The following is a 20167-nucleotide window of genomic DNA, read 5'->3' as shown; positions in this document are numbered from 1 at the left end:
GTCTATCGAATGTATCGCAATCGCGTATCGCGTTCGGCACTTCCTCGGGATCTGTTACAACAGACGCGATGTTGGAGAATCGCGTATACTTGGTATCGATCGTATCGACGAATCTGACGAGTCGATCGAACGTCACATCGATACATTCGTCCAGAGCAAACATTCGACGTAACGTTGATTCGATCATCGTTACGCGTACGTTCAAAGATTCAAGACGTACGAGTGTAACGTCGTTTATCAGACAAATTCTGACGGTTAACGGTCCAACGCTTATAAAATTGTCTTTGTAATCATTTCGCAGCAATTTATAGATATTCCATCGCTGCTCGTAGAGTCCCTTCCACGTTTCGAGAGACAGTATCAATTCCTGTCCCCGATGATCTCCCAGAGCGATCTCCACGTAGCTCGGTGGACCAACGTTGATTCCAATTTCCAGAAATTTGTAACCCGTGGCCGTCAGAGTGTAACGTCTGCTCAGTAAGCGCACCGCGCGACGCTCCACCGAAATACTGTGAAAATTAAATATATAATACTGCACAATATTGAAAAAAGAGAAAAAAAATAAAAAAATGCAGGTGAAACTTACGCGTTACATTCCTTCTTTTGTTTTTCGCCATTGTACGGTGCATTGTTTCCTTTGGCAGAATACATTACGTGTTGTTCGAACGACGGAGGAGCGGAGTACCTTTTGTTTTGTCGTGCAGATCGTTCGATGGAGGAGGACTGATCGCGTAAATTTTTTTTGACATGGCAAACCGTTAATCCCCCCACCTTTCCCCTCCCCCTTTTTTCTAAGAATTTCATTGTTGCAATCAAACATGTAGCGACATGTTCGCAAAGGAGCGCGATTTGTTCAAATTTTTTTCTAGGAAGAGCCCGTGAAAAGATAGCTCTTCGTAGAAATCGACGTACGTGTCGCGGCGTGTCAAGAGAAGCGTCGATACTCCGGTTACTATAAACAAATCGGGGAGATTTATGATGGTTTTTTTTCGCCGAAATCGGCGTACGTGTCGCGGCGTGTCAAGAGAAGCGCCGATACTCCGGCTGCTATAAACAAATCGGGGAGACCTATGATGATGCTCCGACAAGGGACAAAGAAATTGTCGATGATATATATAATGGGTCATGCGGTGTGCAGGATCACAGTAGATGGAAGTCTAATAGGAAAAAAATAGTTGACGGTGAAAATGGATAATGTGTTGAATATAGAAAATGTGTTTAATATGGATGAGGAAGACTTTGTGGATATAGTGGACGAAGTGTTTGAAAATGAAGAAGAAATAGAAATAGAGATTGACAATATTGACATTGATATTGAAGACGAAGAGCACGCATTGTCTGACGATAGCAATTACGTAAGTGATCAAAGTGATGACCTTACGGATTATGCAGAAAAAATTGTTACCCGTTCGGAACTCCTTGCGTTGAATAATAATAAGTATTGTTCAATACAATTTTATTATTCAACGGGTGGTGCACTAACTCTGTGTGCCGAATGCATGGTTCGTCTGGCGGACACTGACATTGGAGTATTGTATGCCGTTAGGAAGCACGAGATAGATACTCTCAATGCGCTAAACAGCCGATTTTGCTCCAATTGCCAACAGTCCGTCTGTGTGATAATGCCATGCAACATGTGCCCAATTTGCACAAATTGAAAAAAGACAATATTGTGAACGAGGCATATGCAAGTGGAAGAGTGTGATGTGATATAAAAACAATATGGAAAGATCATTGGAAGAATTAACAAGTTCTCCGTTATGGGATTCAATCTCTCATCTATCAGTGAACGTGGCGGTGTATTTTATAAAGAGACACTATACCTCAACTCCCCATTTCCCGATTCCTCGTCCAAGAGTTAAGGGACGCTACAATTCGACTCTCTGCTTCTCCGCTCCTTCTGAGAGAGCGGAAATAATTCTGGAAGCGTGCACATATTATCATTATAGAGGACACGCATACAATATATTACTACCTCTCTCGCGGCAAAAAGTAGCAGAGATAATTCCAAGAAGCGATAATCATATATGGTTGTTCTATTCCCATCAATCTCCGGACATGGCGGAAATACAGCGCTTTGTATACTGGCTTCGAGTTAAAGCAGCTATAGAAAAAAGAAAAAAAGAAAGTAAAAAAATGTAAAATTGTTTTTTGATGAGACAGTACAACAATTTAAAAGAATCACGATTTTGCAATATGGAACACCTAGAGCGAGTGGAACGCGAGCTGCTGGAGCAGTGCAGCCAAGTCGCTACCTTGGTGGAGTGTTTCGCGTGGTTGCAACGATGTGAGGAGTGCATCGAACAACTCGAAGAACTTAGCCGTGTTAAGCGTCCTCGACTCACCGTTGCAAATAGACAATCTGCAGTGGCAAGGATCGCGCGACTCGCGGGTGCAAAAGTACAACTAGAAAGACGTTTCGTGCACGTTGGTGGTGAGTACGCGAGCACCAGTAGAGACAATGGATCTCTCGTTTGGCGAGAAATCGATACGGCATTTGAAAGCCGTATAGTGACTGGTGCGGTGATCAATGTGGACTATATCGAGCCGCGACAATTTTTAGAAGACGCTGGTGGTGTAGTGCTCGAGCGAGTGCGAGACATTATACAAAGACACGATAGTGTGAAAGTGAACACTGCATTTAACGGCGAGTTTGTGACGGGCGATAAACGCGCGAACAAAAGTATAAACACTAAAAATAGTGAACTCTTTCGAGTGTCAAATTTGGACGAGTGGTACGAGCAGCACGTCATCGAACCCACGTTGGCGTCGCTCGAAGAATTCCAAGAACGCGACAGTGGATGGGCGTTGTCGCGAATTCTAAATTTGACTATAAACGTGAACAAATATAATCCAATGCACGCGGGATGTTACATCGAGTTACCGCGGGAAATTATGTTAAAGCGAGCGGTAATTAACGTGCAGTCAACGGATAATGCGTGTTTCGCATGGTCAGTGGTCGCGGCTCTGCATCCGGTCGAAAGGCATACAAATCGGGAATCGTCGTATCCACATTATACGACGGTGTTAAATCTCCAAGACATTACGTTTCCGATGACGTTGAATCAAATTAAAAAGTTCGAACATCTCAACGACATCTCAATCAACGTCTACGGTATCAAGGAAAAGGAGATTCTCCCGATACGGCTGACATCAAGGAAGATGGAGAAGCACGCAAATTTATTGTACGTGCAGGATTCGCGCGACGACAACGCGGGGCACTTTGCGTACATTAAAGATCTGTCCCGTCTTGTGAGCTCGCAAATAAACAAGAAGAAATGCAAGAAATACTTTTGCGACCGGTATGTATTTTAACAAATTTTATTATTTCTCTTATAAAATCTCTTATAAAATTGTTTATTAAAAAAATCATATTTTCTGTTTGCAGATGTCTACATTACTTCAGTTCGTCTGAAAGATTGCAGTCACATACAACGGACTGCGAAAAGATGAACGATTGCGCCATCCGACTGCCGAGCGAGGACGACAAGTGGCTCGAATTTAAGAACCACACGAATAAGGAACGACTTCCATTCATCGTTTACGCGGACTTGGAGTGCGTACTACGGCGAACGGAACTGGCAGAGAGGGAAGACGCATCGTACACCTACCAGCAGCACGAGGTATTTAGCATCGGATACTACGTGCGATGCTCGTACGACGACGCGTTGTCGGTATATCGATTTCGTCGCGACGAAGATTGCGTTGCGTGGTTCGTTCGGCAACTCGAAGATTTGGCGCATCAAATAAAAATTCTGTTATCCGCGAATGTCCCCATGGAAACGTTGTCGAGAGAGCAGTGGGAGGCATATCGTAGCGCGACGCGTTGTCACATTTGCGAGAAATCATTTGCGTCGGATGACACGCGGGTACGCGATCATTGCCATCTTACCGGTCGTTACCGTGGTCCCGCGCACTTAAATTGTAATCTAAATTATAAAGATTCGTATTGCATTCCCATAGTATTTCACAACTTATCCGGTTATGACGCGCACTTTATCATCACGGAAATAGCTACGGCGTTCGAAGGCAGGATCGACGTGCTGCCGATAACAAAAGAAAAATATATTTCGTTTACAAAACACGTTAAAGATACCACCGAGAGATCAGATTCGCGAACTTGCGTACGCTTGCGATTCATAGATTCGTACAAATTTTTAAATACCAGCCTTGATAAATTGGCATCTTTTCTAACGAAAGAAAAATTAAAAATTTTACGTTCCGAATTTTCCACGGTCTCAAACGAAAATTTTGATTTGTTGACGCGCAAAGGTGTCTTTCCGTACGAATACGTGGATCGCGCGGACAAGCTGCAGGACACGCACCTACCACCGCGCGAATCGTTCTATAGCTCGTTGACCGGTGACACGGTGTCGGAGAACGATTACGCGCACGCCGCGAACGTCTGGCAGCGGTTCTCCATCCGAACGCTCGGCGAATACAGCGATCTATATCTCAAGACCGATGTCTTGTTATTGGCCGACGTTTTCGAAAATTTCCGCGAAAGTTGCGTCGCGAGTTATGGACTCGATCCCGCGCATTACTACACATTGCCAGGTTTCACGTGGGACGCCATGTTGAAACATACGCGCGTAAAATTTGAGTTGCTCACCGACATCGATATGGTTATGTTTATCGAACGCGGTATACGCGGCGGTCTCAGTCAATGTTCCGGCAGATACGCGCAGGCCAATAACAAATACATGCATTCGTACGACCCGTCGAAACCGTCATCATACCTTATGTACTTTGACGTAAATAATCTGTACGGATGGGCGATGTGTCAACCGCTGCCCTATGCCGAATTTCGATGGATGGAAGACGTTGAGAACTTTGACGCGAGCGCGATCGCTCCGGATTCGTCTACGGGTTATATTCTCGAGGTCGATCTCGAGTATCCGCATCATTTACACGATCGACACACTGACCTACCTTTCTGTCCGGCGCGCGATAAACCACCCGGCACGCGGCAGGATAAACTTCTCGCGACGTTATACGATAAGAAGCGGTACGTCATCCATTATCGCAACCTGCAGCAATGTACGCGCCATGGTCTTCGTATCGCAAAGATACATCGCGTATTACAATTTGCTCAATCCGCCTGGCTTCGCGATTACATCGAACTCAATACACACTTTAGAACGTACGCGAAAAATGATTTTGAGAAAAATTTGTACAAATTAATGAACAACGCGGTATTCGGTAAAACAATGGAAAATGTGCGCAATCACGTCGACGTTAAACTTTTGACCAAATGGGACGGACGGTATGGCGCGGAGGCAATGATCGCGAAACCAAATTTCCATAGCCGCAGCGTCTTTGCGGAAAACTTAATCGCCGTCGAAATGCGTAAACTCGAGGTAAAATTCAACAAGCCGATTTACGTGGGTATGTGTATACTCGACATATCGAAAATCTGCTTGTACGAATTTCACCACGAATACATGTCACCGCTGTATCGCGAGAAATGTAAGATCATGTACACCGACACGGACAGTCTCGTATACCACATCGAGTGCGATGATGTGTACGAGGCGATGAAACGCGATATCGCTAGATTCGATACGAGCGATTATCCGACGGACAACGCGTACGGGATATCTCTCGCGAATAAAAAAGTACCCGGTCTAATGAAGGATGAGAATAACGGTGCGATAATGACGGAATTCGTCGGACTCAGAGCGAAGATGTACGCGGTGAGGGTGGACGGTAGAAAAGACATTAAAAAGGCGAAAGGTGTAAAGAATAACGTCGTAACGCGAACAATAACGTTCGACGATTATACGCGGTGCTTGAACGAAGAGATCGAAATGACTCGTCGCCAGTCGTGTATAAGATCCAAGCTACACCAAGTATACACGGTGTCCGAGTCGAAAATCGCTCTGAGTCCGTACGACGACAAACGATACATCGTACCGGATTCGACGGAGACGTTACCGTGGGGACATTGGCGGATTCCGTTGTAATATATATATATACATGTTTATACAATGTACATATATTTTTATATTTTTTATATAGTTTATATGATGCATATATGCACGTATGTATGTATGTATGTATGTATGTATGTATGTACCTATGTATCATATCTGTGTATGTATGTATGAACGTATGTATTCTTGTAGTTTTATACTGTTATATATGTAGTATAGATGTATGTATTTTTTGTAGTTTTTATATGTAATTTTTATATGTAGTTTTTACAATAAAATTTAGTTGTTCAAATTTAGTTGTTCAAATTTATTTTATATATAATTTATAATAGCAACCAAGATCCTGCTGAGGAATTAGCTTTAATTCTCTCTTCGATTTTTTTAATTTATACTCGGCTTAATACATATAATTTTACATGTGTTCTCGTAAGTTACATACATGTATAGTTTAAAAAAATGTAATGGAAGAAAACAATAATAAAAAACTCTTTGTATACATGTATACAGTGTATATTTATTTTTTAATACATTATAAAAATAAAAAAAAATGATTTAAATCACACTGCTTTTGTTTATCCATGAGTTATGCGATCTATCGAATCCCAGCCACTTGACGTAAACCTTGTCTCCCTTCCTGCGTAGTACTTTCTCCACGAGATACACGTCCGGATGAGTCGCGCGATGCAATTCGTGCTCATAGAACGCACCCGCGACCGATTTTCCGCGATAATCCTCGAGCAGATAAGTTACGGGATTAGTACGTTGCACTTTAACGATCTTAAACACCTCGGTGGTCCAATTTGGCGTGTAACCTTTTTCGAAAAGTGTCTTGTACTTGCTCACGCGTACCGATTCGCCTACTTTGAATTTTGCTGGACCTGCGATCTTTATCGCGCTGTATACCGTATCCAAGAGTCTTTTGGCGATCGCGGGAGTTACGTCAACGGGTCGCATGCCGATAGTACGATGCTTGCGCGCGTTGTAATCTGACACGAGACGCGGTAGCGCGTCGACCCACTTGTAAGTGCCGTTGAGCGTAAACATCTTCCACATGTCGTTCTTAAGCGTGCGATTGAATCGCTCGACGATCGATGCCTTCAACACCGTATACGTGGAATAATGATTAACGTTGTGTTTGTTCAAGAGTTGTTGCACATCAGCATTGTAAAATTCCTTTCCCATATCCGTTTGCAAGTTTCTCGGGCATCTTCCGCTCTCTCGAATTATCTCGGCGATAGCGTTAGCCGTCTCGCTTCCGACCTTGCTCTTGAGCGGTACGGCCCAGGCGTACTTGCTCAACGCATCGATGACGGTGAGTATGTAGTGATGACCTCTGTTGAAACTCGAGTACGGACGCATCTCGACGATGTCAGCCTGCCACAGATCGTCGTATCCCCGAATTATGACACGTCTTCGTGGAAAATTTCTCCTCGCCGGAGCGTGCAATTCCTCAACGAGTCGTCGCCTCTCGGAGCTAATATTTTTTTCACGTCCATCGGATCGCATGTTTCAACGATGTTTAATAGTAAAGATAAGATATACAATTTAAAATTGTTTTTTTCCTCACTGACGTTAATCGACTGGCTCGTTTCATCGATACGCGATTAATTTATAATAATGCCGGCTTCGCGAAGTTCCTCGATGATCGACAGCATCTCGTTGTCGTGAGCGTTGTTACCAGCTCGGTGCGAAGCGTCGAGCAATCGGAGTCGATCCACCAGTTCGTTGGGATCGTCCCAATGCACGTAATCGATCTTGTTGTCGTTTAACTTCATGGCGGTTGGTATATTGCTCACGCCTGCACCCTTTTTACGCCCGCTACTTCCATACGTAGATACGAGCGGAGCGATGATGTTAATATACTTCGATCCCCTATTGCCCTTGATGGGATTATGGGCGCTGTGACCACGTCTATGAGCATTTGTTGTTAACAATATACTTTTATACGTTTGTTTGTCATCCTCGGTAAAAACCGCGTCATCGGGAAGTCTCTTGAAGATCAATTCGTACAATCCTGGTGTACCATTGTATCTCACATTGTCTATGATTATGGAGTCATTTTTGTCAACGTCAAATTTCTTGTCACCAAGCATCGCACCACTGTCTTTATCAAAATAAACACCGTATACGCGATCAAATGTATCGTTTTTTCCATTATCATCGAGAAGAGGGCTTACGTACTTTTGCCCTAATGGTCCCAGCTGATTATGCAACGCTTCTCGACCTTGTTGCGTTTGCAGACTCTGTTTGATGGTTGTTTCGAATGACGGTTCACTGGCGTCTTTTGTTTCGAAAACATCTTCCTTTTGCAGGAACAGCGGTGGTTCTTTCAGTAGATCTTTCGATGATTGTATCGGTGTAATCGTATCGAACACGAGTGAATCTGACGCGGCTTTCAATTCTTTCGTTGTACGTTGTTTTTTAGACTGCGGCGTTAATTTCAACCATCCAACATCCGTCCAATATGAATCCTTGTCAGTAGTAGTAGTAATATCGTTATCGTTGTCGTCATCGCTGTCTTCACGTTTTTGTTTTTTCTTAATACCGAGATCCTTTGCTTCTCTTTCAATCGATTGAGATTCCTCGGTTTTTTCAACAATCTGTTTTAGAGGTTCGACGATGGGCTTGAAGCGTTTCTCCAACGCTGTATCTTCAGCTATTTTACCAATTTTTAAAGCGCGATATTTTTTGCGAATCGAATCGCTCGTTTTCGCAATCTGTTTCGCTATTTTCTCGCGATCTTTGGTGTTATCCATGTTGCCTGCTCCACGTATCGACATCGATTAACCACTTTACGGTACCGCGAACGTATTAAATTCCTTTCTGTATCGCCCATTGATAAGCGGACTGTCCTTATCTATCACTAGAAATCCATACTCGCGCTGCCAACAATCGCGGCATAACGCACAGAATTCATCGTATGACATGTCGGTATTCACGTGATCGTTGTAAACATGTTTCAAGTTGGTACCATCCTGTTTGAACAGAATCAGCAGGTTCGCATTGTCGCGTATCAAATGTTTAGGTATCCTCGCGTACGTCTGACAGAGATAGAAGCAATCGACGTTCGAGTGGCGGCCCATCGAAAAGTATTCTCTCACAGCATCTTGCTTATCGCACGCAACGTCGTCGAAGACGAAGATCGAATTGGGACGTGCCTCGCTCGGTGGAATGACGTCACTGTTGTTGGAGAACGTAAAGTAGCCGATTTCTTCTATCGATGTTAGTAAATTTTCCAAGTATCGATATTTCGGTTGTTGCAGCGATTTCGAGTATACGTACACGTTCTCGAAACGTACACCGTGCGGACTCTCGAGCAAGCTTATGAGAACGTTGGTTTTACCACAATTCGACGGCCCGCAAATGATGGCGCGTATAGTACTCGGTAACATTTCACCGTGCTTGCGCTCCGTCGCGATGTCTCCCATCATTCGCGCTCTCTCGTCACAGTTCGCGACGCGTATCGTCAGCGGCTGCCGTACAAATTTCATGTTCGCACTGCGTTATCTAGGCTTCGATCGAACGCCTATTTATAGGCGCGCGAAACCACGAATCGCTCAGTAGCAAAAATGTATCTCGCGCTGTCGCATCCCTCCGATATTCGGGATTTGAGCGCTGAGCAGTTGCAATATATACCGAAGGTCGTACTGTTACGCGTGTGCGGTAATTATATCGATCACGTGTGGGACAAGCTTCCGGAGTATATAAAGGCGGATTTGGAGGTTCAAACCTATCGTCGCTGCGTCGAGCATTATAATCAATCGTGGGATCGAGATCATATAGACGGTCCTGCACCGAAGATAAAGGATTGTGGCCTATGCCAGCAACAGCGTCAAACGAAGGCTACATTGGAGGTCTGCTCAATCGAGCGATAAACGCGCTTCCTTTCGAACTACATATCCCCGGCTATCAGTTTTGCGGTCCGGGTACTCGGCTGAAAAAGCGATTAGCCAGAGGTGAAACGGGCATAAATCCACTGGACGCGGCGTGCCGTGAACACGACATTGCGTATTCTCAGAGCAACGATCTCACCGACAGACACGCGGCGGACAAGGTACTCGCCGATAAAGCCTTAGGACGCGTCATCGCGAGAGATTCGGCTCTGAGCGAGAAAGCTGCAGCTGCAGCCGTTTGGACAGCGATGAAAGCCAAAACCAAGATCGGCATGGGTATGAAGACGAAGAAAAAAACCGGCAAAAAAAAGAAACGAATACTTCCAACGGCGAAACGAGGTGGGGTGTTACCGATTTTGCCAATTTTGGGCGCTCTCGGGTCCTTAATCGGCGGAGCGGCCAGCGTGGCGAAAGTGATAAACGACAGGAAAGTCGCGCAACGTCGCGCGATGGAAACGCACGGACAGGGACTGTATCTCGCTCCGTACAAATACGGACGAGGACTGTATCTCGCCCCGTACAAAGGCGGACGAGGCGTAACAGCGAAAAAAAGAAAAAAAGAAAAAAAAACGCCAAAGAGACGATAAAAATACCTACGGGTGTAACCACCAATGTACAATTGGACCAGCTGGCGAAGCGTATGCGCGTACCGTACTTTAGAGGTGTTTTCATGCGTGACGCATTACCGATTAGCGGCGCGCGTCGAAATGAAAACGGTATCGTAAATCTGGACGACACGACGGGCCCCGGTACTCATTGGGTAGCGTACGCAAAGAGAAACAATCGCGTTGTGTACTTTGACAGTTTTGGTAATCTTCGACCGCCCAAGGAACTGATACGATATTTCGGAGACGATGCTACGATAGAGTACAATCGAACGTCCTATCAGACGTACGATCAGAGCGTCTGCGGACAGCTGTGCTTGTGGTTTCTTCTCCAAAACGGTCGACGCGCGTGAATTTATAAAGTCCGACAAAATGTCGCGGCGTCTCAGTATTCGTCGAACGCTTTTTCCATCATGTCGCTGACGCTTACGCTGAGCGGGAAGAGCAGCGTTCTCGCGACAAATTACTCTCCAGCCATAGATTTGAGCGACGATGACTACGAGCTTGGTCTAACAATTTTGGAGACTTATCACACGATACCGAATGTAAACGCTTCGAATAATACATTTTATTTTGGCAAAGACGATGCAGAAATTACGATTCCCGAGGGTTCGTATGAACTGCATGCCATAAATGAATTTTTGAAACGTGAGATTTTACGGAAACGTCCGCGACGCGACGCGCCCGAGGGTAACGCTGGTGACACCGCGCGCGGCGATGACGAGATTGGAGAATACCCGATAGTGCTCCGCGCAAATTACAACACGATGAGATGTGAAATTAAATGCGCCTACAGAATAAACTTTAACAAGCCTCGTAACATTGGATCGCTGCTGGGTTTCTCGAGGCGTATACTGCAACCGCGAAAGTGGCACGAATCGGACGTGTCGATCAACATAATGAACGTAAACATTATCCGTGTAGAGTGCAACGTGACCGCGGGCGCATACAGCAATGACAAAAGTGTGCACACGATACACGAATTTTCACCGAGCGTGCCGCCAGGATATAAGATATCGGAAAGGCCGATGCAGATCATTTACCTGCCAGTCATCGTACGGAGCATTACGGAGCTAACGATACGCATTGTTGACCAGAACGGACGATTGCTCGATTTCAGAGGAGAAGAGATCACCGTCAGATTGCACGTACGACGGCGACAGCGATAACGCGAGCGTGACATTTGAGATGCTCGTGTTGAACGAAGCGAAGCATACGCAGAGAGATAACGCATCTTGTTTTACAAAGAAAACATCGATCGACAATATTCGCTCATTCGGCTGCATCAAGAAGAGGAAGAAACTTAACGCGTCGAACGTTAAATTTTTACAAGCTTTAGGATTCGCGGTGCGCAACTTGTGAAATGACTGATATCCTAAATATCGAAGACGAGCCAATCTTCGACGATCGCATCGTCAAGATTGAGACTCATGCGTATAACCCGTTCGCCAATACGACGTTCGGGTACAGCGATGAGATAAGAATACCTATACAGCAACAGGATCTGTACACATTGCCGTACGAAAGCTTTCTATATATCGAGGGAAAACTAACGAAGAACAGAGTTGTCGAGGGATCTGATGTGGTGCTGGGAAATAATTTTGTCGCGTTCCTGTTCGATGAGATTCGATACGAGCTTGATGGTGTGGAGATTGATCGTAACAGAAACGTGGGCGTAACCAGCACGCTCAAACATTACGTAACGACATCATCCGACAGAAGCGTGATTCTGAGGAATGCCGGTTGGGATGCGCATACCAGCGCGGATGGATATTTTAACTTTTGCGTACCTCTCTACGCACTGTTGGGATTTTGCGAGGATTACAGACGCGTGATAATCAACGCTCGTCACGAATTGATCTTGATACGATCTCGTAACGACAACAATTGCCTGATGGGAAATTCGGCGTTGGATCCCGTGATCGACTTATTCAAGATACAATGGCGAATGCCGCACGTGTTATTGAGCGAGATAAAAAAACTATCGATGCTGCGCACTTTGGAGAGCGGACGATACTTGAGCATGGCTTTTCGCTCGTGGGATCTGTACGAGTTTCCGCTGTTACAGCGTACAACCAAGCATTCGTGGGCCATCAAGACCGCTACTCAGCTCGAGAAACCGCGATACGTCATCTTTGCTCTGCAAACAGGTCGCAAAAATGTCATGGCTGAGGACACGAGCCGATTCGACGACTGCAATTTAACCAATGTGAAACTCTATCTGAACTCGGAATGTTATCCGTACGACGATATGCATCTTGATTTCGACAAAAACAGATGGTCCGTGTTGTATGAAACATACGCGCGTTTCTGCAAGGGTTACTACGGATACGAGTATCTCGAGCCGAGTCTCACCGTCACGTCTTTTCTACATAACGGTCCATTCGTAATCATCGATTGTTCTCGACAAAACGAATCGGTCAAGAGCGCAACCGTGGATGTGAGATTGGAATTTGAGACTAAGGAGAACGTACCGATGAATACCACCGCGTACTGCCTCATTATACACGATCGCGTGGTTCACTACAATCCGTTGACCAATGTTGTACGCAAGATCACCTAAGAGCATCGCTGGCACATGAGAGAGAGAGACAATAAAATCTACGATACATCGAAATCGACCGCAGTCTCGAAAAATTGCTCGTCATGGTCGTGCCAACGTTCGTAGACCTGCAAGGTTTTCTCGTTGGAGGACAGTTTGTTGTAAAGGAGTTTGCCGCTCTCAGAAAACGGACCGTTCTCTCTCACTATATTTTCGCAAGCCCTATACCATGGCATTTCCTCGCAAGTGCCGACAAGTCTCGCGCACGTTGGGTGATACGTCATCACCATAGACTACGATGGGACGACGGAACGATTCCATACAGCAAAGCTAAGAGTTTGATTACAAAAGCTGTGCATGGAACGGAAGAAGACGACGACGCCGACGACGACGACGACGACGATGACAGCGATGCTGTCGTATATGTCAAGGGACACGAAAAACGACAATGGCTGTGGAATTTACTTCTGGACGATGAGCGCGTGTACATCGAGACTCTGGATGCTGATTACGAAAACGTAGATTCTCTAAACAATCTGGACGCTGATAATACTATGCGATGCGGATATCACTATACTAATTGCGCATTACAAAATGTATTCAAATTATTTAATTGGTGGTCAGATAACCATGAATAAAATAAATATGATATACGAATTACGTTTTTTATTTCTTTTCCATGCGTTGATAATTCTAACGATCGCCGTACCGCTTCTTATCATATAACGCCGAGAAGTTTATTTTGTCGGGATGACTCGCGCGCGTCGAGCAGGAATGTAGGTCGGGGTGTTGGGCATGGACATGAAAAAAATTGAATCACAATTTAAAAAAGTGAAAAATTTTTTTAATATTTATTTAATGCAAAAGAATAATTCATACACTTTTATTTATTGTTTATACTATAATATTTATTGTATTATATATGTATTATATATTGTATTATATATTGTATTATATATTATAATATTTATTGTATATATTGTATTGTATTGTATATATTTGTGGATCTATATTATTTATGTAACTATTCAATTATGTAATTATTCAAAAATAATAAATGAGAATATCCTATAGACTGTCCACCACACTGTTATCCACTGTTCACCACACTTCTTCATCCTCTTCATATGGACGTAACCCAAAGAGTCTCTGCAGATCAAATACGTCCTCGCGAGTAATTTCTTCCCATAGAAAATGTAAATATTCCTTGTGTTGGCGACGCTGATATCGTATCCATCGCCGATGATTGATATTCATAAAGCCATTAATCTTGATGTCATATATGCATAAGTACTGCAAAAAATAATAAAAAATCTCAATTTCACACAATTCATTACATATCAAATAAAGGAAAAAAGACAAAAGAGAGAAAAAGAAAAAAAGGAGAAAAAGTTACGTACTCCATTCGGGTGGCGTATTTGAATTTTTATTAGATTTCGTACTTGTACAGTTTCCACGATTGCAATACCATCGAGATATAATGTCTGTCAAATTACAAAAATATTGAGTTTAATATTTTTTTACAATATTGAGTTTAATAATATTTTTAAACATTAGAAAGATACATGTGAATAAATATACTTACTGCTTCCGTTGGATAAGTAATTTTTAACACATCTCTAATATACGCCAAATAATCGAATTCCTGTGATGTCTTTTTGTCATTTGCCATTTCTTCTCGTTAGACACTACGCGATACTTTTGCGTTTTTTGTATGCACGCTTTTCTCTCTCTCTCACATTAGACTTCCATCTACTGTGATCCTGCACACTGCATGGACCCATTATATATCATCGACAATTTCTTTGTCCCTTGTCAGAGCATCATCATAGGTCTCCCCGATTTGTTTATAGCAGCCGGAGTATCGGCGCTTCTCTTGACTCGCCGCGACACGTACGTTGATTTCTACGAAAAAAAGCCATCATAGGTCTCCCCGATTTGTTTATAGTAACTGGAGTATCGGCGCTTCTCTTGACTCTCGCCGCGTTCAGTCTCATGAGTCTTGTGGAGGCATTGAAACGTGGCCTCCATAATAATTTTTGTGCGCAAAGAAGCACTAGTGCGTAAAAAAACAATTGTTTTTTGCGTGAAGAACTTTGAGTGCAACGCAATGGAATTACCACGCGTCATTCTCCGCGCAAGATTCAACGGAGTAGAGTACCGTGGTACCTTTATAGTATTTGTGGAGGAACAATGCATTTATTATATTGATAATAACCCTCTCATTGGTGCCACGCAATTGCCATGGCTAATACCTTTATACGAATATATTCATGCATTGGCTTTGGCACAAGAAGAGGAGGAAGAGGAGGAAGAGGAGGAAAAGGAGGAAGAGGAGGAAGAGGAGGAAGAGGAGGAAGAGGAGGAGAATAATTATTTAGAAGTCGCCCCCGCGGGTTAATCTCGCGATATGTGAATGAAGTCTCCCTCCTGCGAATAATCCGGAGGGAGTAAAAATTATTTCATGGATTATTAACATTTTTCTTTTTTTTGTGTGTATTTTGTTACAGTGACCGAGTGCTTTTTTTTTTCTTGGATTTTGTTAAACATTTTTTTGTGTGTATTTTGTACATTTTTTTTCTTGGACATTTCTTTTTTGTACTTTTTAAGTGACTTTCGTACTGACTTTTGTACTTTTTTTTAAGTGACTTTCTACCTCAACCTGGTGAGTCTTTTTTTAATTTTTTACTCGGCGGCGGCGGCGGCGGCGGCGGCGGCGGCGGCGGCGGCCCCCTCCCCCCTCTGACGTCATGTCCACGCGTCCAATTCGTTATTTATCTTTTGGCAATTATTTATCACGGTGCTCTGAAGGTATCAATTGTCGACGCTGTTTACATTCAATGGGTCGCCCAACACGCGCCGTCCTCCCCTCCCCCCGCCCCGGAGCTCCTCGGTTGCGCGCCGTTCCCCCCGCACACCCGCACCCCCCTCAACGCTTCTGGGTTAGAACCCGCCTTATATTCCTACTAAGCGTATCTAGCCAGATCATCTTCTGCACGTATTCTATTTAAATTTTTTCCACGCTGACAATTTTTTTTTCAAATTTTTATGAAAGTCATTTAGATGAATTGGATCATCTTTTCCAATTCGTTCATGCTCATTGGAAAAAAGGTTAATCCGTTATAAGATTAACAAAATTGCTTGTCGATAAAAAATTTGTGTAGATTTTTATAACGTAGATAAAATTTTATAACTATTACATGAACGTTCTACGGTTTAGCCGTATACACTAGTAGAATCTATCGGCAGGTTTTGGAACGAAAGGAATTTACCCAAAAAAGTTTCCTCGTGTGTGTACATGTATAGCGAAAATAATTTTTATTACGAATCGGAATTCTCTCTGTTATTTTTTAGATAAAGTACTTCACGTTTTCAAAATCTGGAGAGATACAATCAATATTAATCATCTTTTATGCATGCGCACACTTCAGAATTAGCTATTTATATAACTGGCTTGTCTCCAATCGACATAATAGAAAGTAGAATCTAGATGTGGCGACGCCGCGCCGTCCGTACTTTTTTGCACGACGCGTTCGAGGGAATCGCTGGATAAATCTTTTGAGATTTATATTCGATGTGCCTAGCATTGCTGAGATCGGTTTGGCATTTCCTTGGAAGCCGCTTACTTGATTTATCACGATGACCTTATTACTGTCCGTTCCAAGGTTTCGCGATACTTTGTCCGATCTTTTCTTTATACAACGGTATCAATGAAATTACTTCTCTTAGCAATGACGTATAGTACAGTTACTTCTCTTAGCAATGACGTACAGTACAGTACAAAAAAAGGTAATATATTTTTCATTAGTGTGTAAACTGCAGCAAAGGATATTAATTGTGAACATACCGTAATATTGGCCACTTCGCCGTATTGCAATCTTGTTCTAATCTCGTTATAGAATTATATAACGAGCTCAGGTATCTTTATTAGATTCACTGTAACGGAAAAAGACAGAATTCAGTGTATGCATTACAAGTAGCCGACGGGTCCTTGAGGTAATAACGTGTTAATCGCGAGAATAAACGACCTCTGAGCGGTTAGCGGTAAATTTCTGTTCAAAATTACAGAACGCTAACCGTACATATCTGTGACATCGCGTTGAGGTGGTGAAAATCCGTTTAACGTAAATTTACGGAGCGTATTATCACGGTAGCCAGTTTTATCACGTAGAGAAAGAGGAAGGAGTGGGGCTAACTGGGGCTTTGAAAAAGTCGAGAAAGAAGCCATAGTAGCTACTTTGGGATGAGGAAAATACAACGTGCCGTGCAAGAACCCTTTAGTGCAACGACCTAGAGCAGAATGAGGCTATGGGCAAAAAGTAATGGCGAGTAGATAGTTACGCAAGCATGGGACGTTTATTATGTCGCTTAAATTCCGAGGAAACCCGTATCGTTCAAGTCGTTAATATTTCATTAGACCAACCCACCACCTTTTTCTCGGCCGTGTTGCCGTGAGTTAATAACGAATTCCGCGTTCATTGCCTATATACACCATGCTCCGTTATGGCTGCTTATGTATTTTCGCCGGTTAATTTTACTTACTTGGATATAACCTAATAATCTAATAATTTTATCTGTAAACTGTACCGATAGAATTATTTTATCTTACTTTTTTTATATTACTTTATTTTAATTTTTTTTATATTATTTTGATCGATTCCGATTCTAACATCATTCTTATTTAACAAACTGTTAATAATTTTATTATTAGTGACTTTGTTCGGACTGATGTAAAAAGACAGATTTTCAAATGTTCAAATCGGTATCTTTTGTCATGTACAGATTGGCATTAATTTTCTCTCTTTTGGATATAATCATTTACATACTTGTTTCAAATTTATAAATGGTTTTTACAACCTAATATTTCAATATCTACAAAGTTAAGTCTGTATCACGATATATTTTTCCAATAAATGCATCATTCCATTGTATATATCTTGATATTATCGCTATTTATCTGTCCCTTTCTGAAAAGAGTAGACAGCTGGAAGAAACTCGCGACAGCCGCGTTATTATCGATATTTAAATTCCATCTTCTCTCTTCTTTCTCGCCAACGTTTGTTCAAACAATATACGCTTTAATAAGATAGATTCGATTTCATCGAGAAGATAAAGTAAATTTGATCAGGTTATATTAAATATCTCGATCAATTTCGAGAATCAATACGAAACGAAAGATTTTCCATGAATGCGTTTACGTTGAGCATTCAGTTTGACGAATGTTTATCGTAATTTCGATCTGCAATTTTGTATCAATGACAAAATTTCATTTTAATTACGTTCCGTGGAGTTTTCGCAGAGGATACTTCTAGATGCGCGCGGACCGAGTTAGCCTACTTTTGATGTTCTATACGGTTAGCTGGATCACGGATCGGACTCAGAACAGGTGCACATCCTCCGAACGAAGAAGTGAACTTACGGAGGGGCAGTCTCATTTATAACTTTTAATTGAGTACGAAAGTTTGTGGCCGAATAGGACCGATCGTCGTAAAGTAGCGCATTGCTCGCCGACTCGTTCCGTTCGATCTTAATCAAGAAAATCGTTTCGAGATGAGCTATTTACGGAGCACCAGCATTATCTGCTTTATATTATAAAACAGGAACTTTTGCCTTTCTCTCCTTTGCGCGGAAGTTAAATAAATCTACTTAAAAACTGCTGATGAACATCAGCAAAAGATTGCTTCTATTATAATGTCGAAAAAAAAAAATTAATGTTTTCTATTATTACGCATTTATATAAAACAATGACACATTTATATAAAACAATAATGATGATAATGACATAAAGCAATATTTTATCTTGTCTCTGATAATGATTTCGGCTTGCTTGTTAAATCTAAAGAGGAAACGATAGAAGTTTCTCGTGAAGTTTCTTTATCCTATGTTAAAAACTATTCAAAGATTCGATCAAATATTCAAAAATTCCTTTTGTATCAAGCATATTAATTAGAAAATTTGATTATTTTCCATTTGATGTACATGCATACGGAAAATGAAGTTAGTTCGGGATAGACTTTGCAAACTTATCATGCAAAATTCTTACGCGGAAAGATGATGTTAACAAGTATTATAATTCCACGGATCTTTCTGTAGAAATTCTAGAAAGTTTTAGATCTTTCGTGCTTTGTATACTAAAAGCTTTCAAGTTAATATAGAAATACTGTAAGATCTTTTTCGTTACCTAGATCCCGACGTAATGGCGAGATTTTCGGATCCAAATTGGCATTCGTTCCTGCATTACGCAGTCTTCACTAAAAAGCGACGGATTCAGCCTAGTTTCTGAATGCTTATTTCGTTATCGTTGAAATGGAACCACATGCTTTTAGAATAGATTGCTTCTGTAATATTCTAGACTATTATTATGTTTATAGAAATACAAGTCACAGTGATATTACAACTAAAGGAACATTTTCATATTTCTGTTACGCTTGACACAATATATTTTTGCATAACTGTCGCACAATATTGTAACAAACAAAATATACATTTTTGTAGCCATTTTCAATGACATCGACAAAATGCGGTTTCTTTCGCTTTAAGTTTTAATCTTATTAAAAATTCCACGAATTATTCGCGGCATGAATTATCTACCTCAAGTAAAGTGACAAGCAGTTACTTTATATAATCGCTGAACTAAACTGTGTCAGTCTGAACACGAGATGCAAGCGTAGTAAAATGGTTTTGACGCATTAAACTTCGATGTAAAAGCAAATGGAAAGTTTAAGTTTGCCAGCCGATGTCGAGTAGCCATCTTAAGAGTTTGAAATCAAATCTTAAAGCGTCCCACGATCTACTCTCTCTCGATAGCGAACATTAAAATTGAAACTAGACGAGCCGAAGTTACCTCATGAGTAGGAACGAAATGGCCTGACGAGGGTTGCTAAAACGTGTAGAAATCAGACGAAGACGGATCGGTCGGGCGTAGAAAGGATTCGAGAACACGAGCCACGTAATCTTTCCGAGCGTTTAAATAAACGACGTCGTTTGTACATCTCTCGAAGGACATGTATATAAATCGCGAGCACGATCTTTGGCCCGCTGAAAATAAAGTAGAGAGGAAAGTGGAAAAAGCTTTCGAGTGCGAGCGAGATGAAGTCGGGCGCGATTGCCGTCATTTCCTGGTGAAATTGCACCTTTGGTTGCAGCATTATTTTGTAAGTTATATCTCTAAACAACGTATCCCCGAGGGAT

General features: G+C 42.3%; 3 protein-coding genes across 7 annotated transcripts in view; 1 reads left to right on the top strand and 2 right to left on the bottom strand.

Moving 5' to 3' along the window:
- The window catches only part of LOC105425724 (zwei Ig domain protein zig-8), a 143592-nt gene that overhangs the window by 98533 nt on the left and 24892 nt on the right, over positions 1–20167 (bottom strand). The gene's annotated exons all lie outside the window — the stretch shown is intronic.
- On the top strand, positions 2150–3360 carry LOC148935779 (uncharacterized). Its single transcript, XM_089081234.1, has one exon. It carries the CDS (start codon positions 2155–2157, stop codon positions 3313–3315), a length of 1161 nt encoding a protein of 386 aa, XP_088937360.1. The 5' UTR covers positions 2150–2154; the 3' UTR covers positions 3316–3360.
- Positions 13799–15846, bottom strand: LOC148935778 (uncharacterized). The gene is made up of 3 exons (XM_089081250.1): positions 14562–15846; positions 14377–14460; positions 13799–14269 (listed from the first exon to the last, which is right to left on the bottom strand). The coding sequence occupies exons 1-3, from the start codon at positions 14646–14648 to the stop codon at positions 14078–14080; spliced, it is 363 nt and encodes a 120-aa protein (XP_088937376.1). The 5' UTR covers positions 14649–15846; the 3' UTR covers positions 13799–14077.

Source organism: Pogonomyrmex barbatus, unplaced genomic scaffold (assembly GCF_055798465.1).
Source record: "Pogonomyrmex barbatus isolate J1 unplaced genomic scaffold, ASM5579846v1 scaffold4, whole genome shotgun sequence".
Lineage (NCBI taxonomy): Eukaryota > Metazoa > Arthropoda > Insecta > Hymenoptera > Formicidae > Pogonomyrmex > Pogonomyrmex barbatus.
This window is presented reverse-complemented; position numbering and strand designations above follow the sequence as displayed.